Below are 12,003 nucleotides of genomic sequence, written 5' to 3'. Positions count from 1 at the left end.
AAATGAAACAAAAGAGTGATATGTATTTGGAACGAAAGTAGGTGGCACACTTCCAAATAACCTATGGTTCAAAGAAGAAAATCACATGGAAAATTAGAAAATAGTTTAACTGAACGAAAATGAAAGAAAAATGTGCCAAAATGTGCAAGAGACAGCTAAAGAGAGAAATGTAGTTTTAAGTATTTTTTTTTAAAGATTTTATTTATTTATTCATGAGAGACACGAGAGAGGCAGAGACAGAAGCAGGCTCCCTGCAGGGAGCCCGATGTGGGACTCTATCCCAGGACCCCGGGATCATGCCCTGAGCCGAAGGCAGATGCTCAACCAATGAGCCACCCAGGCGTCCCATTTTAGGGATAAGTATTTTTATTTAGCATTTTTTCAAAGATTTTATTTATTTATTAATGAGAGACAGAGAACGAGAAAGACAGAGACAGAGACAGAGACAGAGAGAGAGAGAGGCAGAGACACAGACAGAAGGAGAAGCAGGCTCCATGCAGGGAGCCTGATGTGGGACTGGATCAGGGGTCTCCAGGATCACGCCCTGGGCCAAAGGTGGCGCTAAACCGCTGAGCCACTAGGGCTGCCCAGTATTTTTATTTAAAAAAGAAAAGTCTAAAATCAAAGATTTAAATTTCTATTTTAAGACAACTAAGCTAAACATATAAGTAGAAGAAATAGCAGAGATAAGAGCAAAAGTTAATAAAATAGAAATCAAAAAACATTAGAGAAAATTAATGGGAGTATATTCTGGCTTTTTAAAAGACCAATAAAAAAAAGACCAATAAAATTGATAAACTTCCAATTAGACTGATGAGACAGAAGACATGTTACCAATATCTGATTGAAAGGAGAGCTATTACTACCCGTTACAAAGATATTAATAATAAAATAACATTATGAATTACTTTATCATAATAAGTATGGCAATTTAAATGTGATATGAAAGTTCTTTGAATGATATAAATTACCAAAACTGAAACAAAAAAATCCGGAGCCATAAAATAAAAATTAATAAGTTGGATTTCATCAAAATTAGTAACTTTAGTTTTTCAAAAGACACTGTTAAGAAAAGAAATAGGCAAATGATAGACTAGAAGAAAATATTCTCAATACTTAGACCTTAAAAAAAGTTGTATCCAGAATTTATCAAGAATTTCTTGCAATTCTACAATAAAAGACAACTCAATTTAAAAATGACCAAAAGATTTAAACAGACATTTCAAAAAGGAGCTATATGAGTGGCCAATAAGTGAAGGAAAAGATGTCATTAGTCATCAGGAGATGTAAGTTAAAACTCTAATGAGATATTACATGCCCGCTACAAGTGGCATGTAAAATTAAAGACTGGCAATAGCAGTTGGGAACAATTGATATTGTCATTTATTGCTGAAGGGAGTATAAATTGACACAAGTTTGAGGAACAGTCTAGCAGCTTCTTATAAAGTTATATGTACCACACACTTCCACTCCTAAGTGTTTAAAGGGAAATGGAAATATGTGTCCACATGAAGATTCATCACAAATGCTCATGGCGGTTTTATTCATAATAGCCAAAAACTAGAAACAGTGAGATTTCTGTCAACAGAAGAGATAAACTAGTAGAGCCATGTGATACGAAGTAGAGTGATAAAAAAAGAACAAATTACTAATACATACAACAGAATTAATTTCAAAGACGTACAACAAAATAAATCAGACGCAAATGAATGTATACATTATGATTCCATGTATATGAAAACCTAGGAAATGCAAACTACTGTAATGACATGCATTGGAGCTTGGTTGTTGTCTAGGTTCTGAAGTAAGTGTAGGCAGCCAATGAACACAAGGGAATCTTTTAGGGTGATGGAAATGTTCTGTACTTTGTGCTTATAGCAAGCATATACATTTGTCAGAATTAATTGATGCATACAATTAAAATGGATTTATTTTATTATATGTAAATTATACCCTTATAACATCTAACTTCTTAAGTTAAAACTTTGTAAAACTCTGTGTAATAACTAGAAAACAAGTGTATTTGTTCTATCAGCACATTCCAGCTAATGTCTAATGACCAACTAAAGTCATTAGTTTGGTTAGCATATCAGATTTGGGGTGGGGTGTGCTGAAGGAAGTTTTAAGATATACCTGCTTTATTTCTATAATATCTAAATCTAAAACAAACCATTGATGAAATTAGAACTCCCTGTTTGAGGAAAGCTAAGTAAAATATTGAGTTAAGGAGAGAAATGTCCTTATGTACAGTCTGCCATCTTGCTTTTGACTCATATTTTATGCCATTTGATAGGCATTTGGTAAATGATGTATAAAGAATATGATTATGTTGTGCTTCTCTCTTGCGTACAGTCTTTAGCTCCTGTTGCTCCTAAAAAATTAGAAAAAAAATAATTCATGCTTTCATTATAGTTTATAAAACCATCACATAGAATTTACTAAGAGAAATACATATTATTCATGTATTCAACAATATGCTTATAATCTAGATTTTGCCATCTTCTCAACAAGTGGAAATATATTTTTATGACCCAAACTAATGTTTTGGTTCATTTTTATGGCAGTGTGGAGATAAAACCACACCATGAAATGAAAATGAAACCATAGTATTCATTACAAACAAAATAAGGTTTTCCCTGACTCTCCTCCAAGTAATTATGTGGTTTAGGTAAAATAACTAGCATTGATTATATGCCCTCTGATTAAATCAAGTGAACTTACTCTGTACTAACTAAACTATTTCCTGAAAAAAAAAAAAAAAAAGATAGATACTTTGGAGACCTAGCAACCTGTATAAATATTTCCAACATTATAGAATAGTGAAGAGTAAAATACATTTTTCACATGAATCTCTTGGAGTCACAGGAATTGGTTTTAGGCAACTATTGCTAACTGTCTTCTTAATCATCTGCTCATTTACTCAAATTAGGCTCAAGTGTTTTTCCTGTGGAAGAACCAACCTAGATAGCTTGTCTACCTTACTGAGAATTTTTCTTTCACACATCCCAATTCAGGCTCACTACAGATCTCTCCAACTTCCACCTCTTTAAATACATAAAAACAAAAGGCCACTCCTTTCTTTGTGACATTCTCTTACTTGGGATATCTATGGTAAACAAGGAACCATGCTAGCCCAGAGACAAAGATAAGGTGGAAAATAAAGCAAATGACCAAGAAGATAAGTTGTTTTAAAATACTTAGCCTGAATCTGGCTAAAATCTACTTCAAAAATGATTAAGTGGTTTATAGAAGTAATGGTTTGTAAAGTGTGTTGGGGTGGGGGTGGGAGGAATGTGTTAGTTGAACACAGTTGAATCAAACACTGTAAGCTGTTCATTTTTTACCACCTGCGTGGCATAGTGCTGTTCCAGTGTCTTAAACATACGCTACCTTCTCTCTAAGATGCTGGCACACGCTCAAAGATCAAAATACAGATCGTGCATCATGATTTGACTTTATGTTCAGAATATAGCACTTTTTTTTAGAATTACTAGAAACCAAATACAAACATAAAAGGAAAGAGAAGATACTCAAAAAACTTATGTTAAATCATACAGATTTAGCCCAGAAATCACTTACAAGGGTACTCAACCTAAATACTGAAATGTATAGCTAGGATTGTCTTGGCAGTTTCTTTCTTCTCACAGATGAAAGAAAAAGATGTATTCTGGTTTTTTTCTACAAAAATAAAATTATATCTTTATATTCTAAGCCAGGGATATCTGTTTCTTGTGTAGAAATACTGTAAAAATGAATTTTAATAGATTAAAAAAAATTGTATACAACTAAATACTCTAAGGAAATTATGAGTTCCTTAAAACAATTCATCATTCCTTAGCAAAACCAAAGTATTCAAAATAATCTTAAGATTTATAATAGATTTTTAATATTAAAAGGTTAGGTTTGAGACCAAGAGGCATAGATGTCCCAATTTAAAAATTAACTTTTTAACTCCCATTCCAGAAAACATATCTGTGATAACCCTGTGACATATATCCTTATTACATTACAAAGCAAAGGGTTTATTCTAAAGGCATTTTTATCTCTGGTCAATACTCCAGATTATAGGCTGATACTGTAAACAATCTGAGTTTATATTTTAATTTAGAATCCATGGTGAATTTGGACACTTTTCCCCTCCAGATTTGTCATCAAAATTATAAAATTTACAACAGGATTGGCTTAACTTATTTTTCTCTCCATGGGCCTTACAACTGGATTGAGATAATAAAAAGTCTACATAGTTGAGATTCTGACAAGATATAATAATGCCCAAGTGCAGTCTTCCCCCATAACTTTGTTTTTTATCCAATCCAGCACTAATGTATGCAAGCATTTTTGGGAATGTATCTGCAATTATCCAAAGGCTATACTCGGGAACTGCCAGGTACCACATGCAGATGCTTCGAGTAAAAGAGTTCATTCGCTTTCACCAAATCCCCAACCCCCTGAGGCAACGGCTTGAAGAATATTTCCAGCACGCATGGACGTACACCAATGGCATTGACATGAACATGGTATGTATTTCTGTTTTCCAAAATGGAAGTACCTCAGGCATTATAGCTACAGTCCAAATGGGAAAGCTAGTCTCACCAGCTTTGAACCCCTTGCTTTTGTTTTCCTCTCGGATGTTTATTTTCTCCCCTGGAGATAGTCTCTCATTCTCAATTCATGGCATTGCATGGTGCTATATCTAGTTATATTGTGTGGCAAAGGCATTATAACATGATGCAAACTGATATAACTGTGTGTGGTAGAGTTCCCACTTCCAGTTAGAGAGAACATTGCTAACATAGGATTTGGGCTTTCACCACATGTCCTAGCTGCCAGCACCCCAAAAGACAGTTGGACCCATGTGTGTTAAGATTTGACAAGTAAACAGCAACAACAACCATGATACCCCCAAACAGAAATCCAAAGTTAACATTCCTTTAAAAACAAGAAAACAAAAACAGGACACTTTGAGGATTTGTGGGTGAGGTTAGGGAACTTAAGCATGCCATAAACATTTAATGATAGGAAGTTTCATGCGTCTTCTAAGGAAAAATTTTTCTATATTTACAATAATTAACTATGTCCCCTTTCACTGTACCTGATTTAATGCATCTTTCCTTTCAAGGGGGAAATATGGATTTCTTCATAACTTTTAAGCAAATTCAACATCAACGATAACTTTTCATAATTCTTCCCACCTCTATCAATGCTTAAAAATCAATACAGTTAATAACATGCCCATGGTCTAAAGAGCTCTTTTTATTGTTAGGTGAATTACACACATTATTTTGATCTGTTTAGCTATAGAGACTGATTCCTAAAGATAATTATGTGACACATCCAAATTCTATGGCATATCACAGACCTATTAAGAAAGATTAAAAATATGATGACTTCCCATCTAGCAACTACTCCACTGGACAAAGACGCAGTTTATAAGTTTATTCTTCAGAAAATAAAACTACTCACATTTAATGACAGGAACAGCCTAATATACTTTTTGCACAAGTGAGCCTATCCAATTTAGATCGACATTTTTTATTTGAACAGTAATATCCTAATAAAAAAGCAAAGGTTCAAAATTAGAAGTCAAAGGACAGAAGACATTACAAACATTGCCACTTTGAAAGCCATATAGGATAAGTTTATCAAAGCCGCATGTGATCTATTGACTGAGAAGTAAGGACATGCCATTATAAATATTTTAATTTGAAAAGCTAATCAATTAGCACATTTTATATAAAAGCCTAACTGAATTCCATGAGTTATTTCTAATTATTCCAAAGTTACTTGAGAAAATTAATTTGATAAATTGATATCACTAAGACAACACCTTAATCTCATAAGAAAGCACGTACAAATTGATCACTTTATGTATTTCCATCTGTATTATTGTTGAACAAAGATATCAGCATTCAGAAACTATCGGGGATTCTCTAATGCTGGGTTGGCTGAAGCAGTGTCAAGAATTTTTAATCAAAACACGTGTCACTCAATTTTGTTGTTCCATACCGCCAGATTATTTCCATAACAGTAATAAACATTTATTGTACATCCCCTCTCCATATAACTAGTTTTGTGACATTTTTGTGATAAAGCCTATTTTTTGACAACTATTTACCTTTCATTGTTTGACTCTATTACCTATGAATATGGTTTATATACCACTTGCCTATTTACAATGTACTTATGAAAGATTTATCTCTTTCCTGTCTGCTTCACACCTTAATACATGGAATCACAACACCCACCGGTAAGAACAGGAGGTATTTATATCCAATTTAATTCTCGTGTAAATTGTGGAGAATACCCTTGTTATCTGTCAGGTTTAGAGCTTGTTAAATGATTTCCAATGTTAGTTCTGATCTTTATTGCATGATATAGCAGAGGAAATACAAAGCAAGGAACTGGGGAAGATAACCTGAAGAGGCCAAGTTCAGATTAGAAGTCCTTAACTTTAACAACAACTTGACCTCTAGTAATATTTATATACAGTTTCCCCCTCCCCACAAAAAGGCACTTATCTGCTCCTTCCTCCACTCTGGTAAAGGTTATGGGTATACGGTTTGCATTAGATAATTGTCATAAAGAAAATGTCATTCTCTTTCATCATCCTCTATTTTCATGATGTAGGTGCTTTTCTTTCCTCTCATCTGCATGCCTGTATTACATGATCCTGGAGTGTGTGAGCTCTAAACCATGTGCCACTGAGTCTTGCATGTGGTTTTGAGAGCTTGACTTTGCACGAACTTCTTGTTTGTACACAGTGTCTACATTTCTCATCTTGTGACTACAAAGTGAGTAAATAATCAAAGTGCAAGATTACTGAAAACTCAGCAAATGGAAGATGCTTGTTTATTAAGCACGATGTACAAAACAAAGTTAGAGAAAAGCAACTGTACTCTTAGACTATTGAGAGATTTTTTTTTAAAAAAGAAGAAATCAAAGTGGATTTTTTACCTCCAAAACCACATTGTTATGATCCCTGTGTCTTATTACTTTATTATCAACTAAATAGTAATTAGTAATAATTTAAATTTATGTATTGTGATACATAAAAGTACACTAAACTGTTGTATTTTGCATCAGCATTTCACATTATTTCATTTAAGTATAAACTTAAGTATAATTTCTCATGAAACTTCAGGTAATTTTTTTACTGTTCAGCCATGTCAAAATGGGGTACAGATTTTCCAATCACACTGTATTAATTGACTCAAAATTATTTTTCATAATCCAAAACTTTTAATTGCTTGATAGATCCCCCAAACATAGGAAATAATCGACCTAAAATATACAGCCATATTTCTTATTCCTGGATATTTTGCTTTCTGTGAAATAGCTATTGCCAGAATGTTCCAGAACCAAAAGAATTTTGGAGACATTTATGGGCTCCCTTTCAATCAAATAAAATGGTAGAGAGTACAAAAGGAAAAGGGTTAGGATAATTAAGTTAGAGGAAAGAAAGTGTTCTTTTGTACCAGATGTTAGGCTTAGGAATAGTGAAAATTATCTCAAAAATATCTACAGGTAAATTCTGGAAACCCGTTCCCATCTTCTCCCCCAAATTTGACTAGTTAGGAAAAGAAGATACTTTCTCAGATTAAGACTGAAAGTATCTCAAGAAATTTGCCCCAATCAAAGCTGTCCTCTGACCCAGTCTGAAACTCTCTGACATTATTCAACATTGATTTTAGCTACAACATTGGCAAGAACTGAAAATCATCTTCCATGTCAGTGCAGAGACGAGTTTCTTCATACTACATATAAGAGCCTGGCTTGAATGAAGAAGACCACCAATAGCCATGCTCTATACATCATTCTGGATTGAGAGAAATAAATCATTTATACAAAAACTGATTCAGAATCTAAAATCATATTGACATGGGAAAAAAACTTTATGAACATTTAATGAAGAGTTTTATTTCTTAGCCTAAAAATGCCCCCCTTGTAATGCCTAATAATATAAAACAAATCAGAAATAGGAATTCAGAAGACCAAAACATTAGCTCTACAATTTGCCACGAATCTTGGACAAGTCACTTAACCTCTCTGCAATGTCATTCACTTGTCATTGTCAAATGTTTTAAAGTACCAGAACTCAAACATGCCAAATGTATAGAACAGTAATTATGGAAGTTTTTCCACTTGAAGGATGGAGATTCTAAGCTATCTGCTGCCTACTCTTTTGCTTTCTATAGTGGGCTTCTAGTTTTCTTTGATGATGAATTGTTGATGGCAGAGAACAGAAGGGGATCATTTCAGGTAAAAACTGGTTCAGAAATAAAGACTCATGGAGGGGGGGAAGCTCAAGGAAGAATTAGGCAAGTGGTGCAGAAACAACTTTTTAAAATTTATTTTAGGAAGGAAAGGAGCAACTGACCTCTTTTTGGAGAGGGGTATTAATGGAGAAAATTTTGAGAAACAGCCATAGAAAGGAGTTGGACTAAAAACATAGGAAGAGGAATAATGTTTCATCAGGGTAGATAGACACATTTTCCCTAAAGACAGGCAGGAATGAAAAAAGAAAGGGTAGAGGCACTGGCTTTGAGGAATAAAGAAGAAAACTCAATGGCACTAGCACTATATGGTCCAGTCTCTTTGGTTAAGCAGATAGTACATCAGGTCCTCAGAAGGGAGGAGGTATAAGACAGGAGAAGATTAAAGAGGGGGAGAATTTTTCAAGATTTCAATTAAGAGTCAATATCATAGGCTAAAAATGTTTAGAATCACAGTGGAACTCTCTGACAAAGAATTCACTTATAATGGCCCCAACAAATAATGCCAATCAAAATGGAAACAAAACTAATAAATAATGGCATATTGTCTAAAGAAATTCTTACTCCCTGGAGTTGATGTGTTGTCTAAGAGCCATGTTAGTGAAAATCTGATTTCCTTTCCTTCCAAGGCTCTTTTCCAAAGCTCCTTTGCTACCCATGAGTACCCTTTGCTAACTAACTACTGACCTTAGCTACTAGCTACTACCCACCTACTACTACTTACTACTAACTACTATCTATTTAACTAGCATTGATTGTATCTGCATCCACAGTCTAACTCTATGCCAACAAAAACTTTGTTGTACCCGTTCTGTATACTTACTGAAATGACTTCATCTATGCCAGACCTTTACATTCAAATCTCCTCCACTCATGGACCATTTTGATACACCATAGTGAAAGGCAGCGATGGGTCTTTCGGTCAGCAACTCATGTAAAAACAATCCTTGTGACATTAAACTTCATTAAAAATGTATAGCTTATCTTCACCATATTGTTTTTATTCCCCCTTAACTGTTCCTAATGATCCTTTACACAGTCAAATTGATAAATATGGTTAATGAAAAACCTTTGATTCATTAGTCATAAAGCTTAATAAAATGATTAAAAAACATGGTGCCCTCATATTTGTTCCTCTAGTAAGCAAGGATTCTATTTCTAAGAATTCTTCGGAAAATAAGATCACTTACATTGAAAGATATCAATAGCACAACACAATTTTTACATAGGCAAACCTGTGTAATTTGCATAGATATTTTTTGTTTGGCTAATAGTATTTTAACAAAAAAGCATAGGTCTAAAATCAGCAGTGTGCAAAAAGCATTGAAAATATCGCCAAATTTTGAAAAACATGCAGCTTCTCTACACAGCCTTGCAAATAAAACCACACATTTAAAAATAGGGCAAAACCTGAATTTAAATGATAGTGATCCTTAGGACTGGTGACATCTTTTAGTTTTTTATAAAGAAATACCTAGTTACCTTAAGAGTTGAATTAAAATACTTGTCTACAACGTACTTTAAAAGATATTTTCAGAGGCATGCTGATTAGTTAACAGGAACTGCCTGGCTCTACAAAAATTATGTATGTAGGTGGTAAAATTTTGAACTGTCAAGAAATTTCCTACTAGCACACATACTTGCCTACTATAGCCAGTACCTGAACAACAGGTGCTTACGAAAGAACAAGGCCCACGTCCTTCCTATTTTCACCAAGCTATCCACTCTAAAGTCTCAAAAATACCAGAGAGAACAATAAATACCATCTGGAACCCCCTGACATGAACAATATCAGGCTTAAGACAGACATCTGGTATTTTCGGGTCACAAATGGTATGTGCTCAATCATGTTTCACAAATGATTATGGTCACTTCATCCTGGGCTCCAACCATTATCAAGAAGGACTTATTTACAGCTGGCATCATGCCGCTTCTGTGCAAAGGGAGTTCTTAACAGTAAAATCTTGTCTTTAGTGGTTTCTGAGCCGAGAGAAATGACAGCATGGCCTCAGGCTTTACACATGAAAAACAGTCATTGCAGAAACACCACACTGAGCAATGAACATACTACAGTTTCTCCATTCATTAATAATGTTCCTCTTCCAGTAGGAGGATAGCGGAAATGTTGCCTCAAATTATTATTTTTTTTAACTCCTTAAAATAATGGTACTTTCAAACGGGACTCTAGAGGGCAATTTCTCATGCTGGAGAATGTGACATGTTTTCAAATATTTTCTTTGGAGTCTTAGAAACACAGGAGAAATTTAAACTCAATTTAAGATCACTTAATATTCAACACGGGTTTAATCAATAATTAAAATATGGAAAAACATCAAGACACCAAAATTCTGTTTTAAACTGTTCTTTGTAAACATGACTTTAAGGTCCTTTTAATTCAACTATTAGAGCAACTCAGCATTATCAAACTTAATGAAATCAAACCATTTGCAATTTCTCTCAAAATAAAAATCCAGTATTACTTAGTGGAAGAATTATTTGAGACATTACAGGGGTCTGGGAATTCATATTGAAATGGATATGTAAATATTCCACCCAATATGTCAAAGTTTTTTAAATCACTTTTTAAGGGTGAAAATAAACAAAAGTAAGCTCATCTAGTCCAATTGCTCTTAATAGCCTAAAGGCCACAGTATTCAGGGAATTTACATATATTTTGTTTTTCTTGGTTTAGACATATTGCTATCCATGAGGATGAGCATGAATGGAAAATAAATAATCATTGCCTCTTTCATAGCAGATATTCCTAAAAAAAAAAAAAAAAAGTCTCTTTTTTGTTTGCGTCTTGGGCTCCTATTAATCAAGTGGGTCACCCCCCTAGTAGAATTCTATACTCAACTTAGGAATGATAAGGATCTTTCTTATTCAGGAGTCTGGCACCTCAGATGGTACATTTTAATACTCTGGAGCTATGTTAATTCATCTTTTCCCACTCCACTGATAATCTTCTCAGATCAAAATGCTAACTAAAAGAGATCAGTAGCTAGAAACACCTACCAGAGTAGGAAGATAAATCAAAGACTCACTCCACATAGGTGTAATTATTGTCAGAATCATATTGTTCCATTTCTATCCCTCACCTGTTCTAATTGTGAATCACTATGTATGAATATGAGGAAATATGAGGAGCATTAGTTGTGTTTTCTAAGACAGGGGCTTTAGCCCAGAATCTAACTCTAATTTTCTCTGCTTTACCTATGATCGGTGCTTAGTGTTGAACAGCAGACACCAAGCAGTGAGGTCAGAGCATTATAACAAAGCAGGTATGGTTAATCGGGTTGTTTCCCCTATGAATTACCTATATATCTCTATATAGCATTTTTGTATAGTTTTTCATCTTTTTCTTATCATTTTATAAGAAAAAATTGTGAATTACAGATCCTAATGCTTCGTCATCTATATTGCAGTTTGTTTCCAATCTCTTTTCAATGTGTTGGTTTTGATTTAAAAAAAATCTTTTGGATTTAAAAGTGTTTTTTTTTTTTAAGATATAGTCCAATTAGTCAACTTTTCTTATATAGTTCAGAGGTCTTGTCCTGATTTTCAAAGGTCCTACTAAACCTATGGATTATACAAGTAGTTTCCCAGATTTTCTTACAAATTCTGTTACATGATTAGAATGAAAATTCTGTATTCTGTTTGAAATGTAGTCTTGTGAATTATTTTCTTTATGTGAATAGAAAATAATACTTCTAGAATATAAATAAGTCAT

At 33.8% G+C, this 12,003-nt stretch overlaps 1 protein-coding gene across 2 annotated transcripts in view; it reads left to right on the top strand.

The window, feature by feature from the left end:
* The window catches only part of KCNH7 (potassium voltage-gated channel subfamily H member 7), a 478,835-nt gene that overhangs the window by 420,733 nt on the left and 46,099 nt on the right, over positions 1-12,003 (top strand). For both annotated transcript variants that reach the window (XM_049106394.1, XM_025471042.3), the window contains exon 9: positions 4,318-4,517. In XM_049106394.1, the coding sequence (XP_048962351.1) occupies positions 4,318-4,517 (200 nt within the window). The remainder of the gene's footprint in view (positions 1-4,317; positions 4,518-12,003) is intronic.

This window comes from Canis lupus, chromosome 36 (genome assembly GCF_003254725.2).
Source record: "Canis lupus dingo isolate Sandy chromosome 36, ASM325472v2, whole genome shotgun sequence".
NCBI lineage: Eukaryota > Metazoa > Chordata > Mammalia > Carnivora > Canidae > Canis > Canis lupus.
The sequence above is the reverse complement of the archived record's forward strand: the minus strand, read 5'-3'. Positions and strand labels throughout refer to the sequence as shown.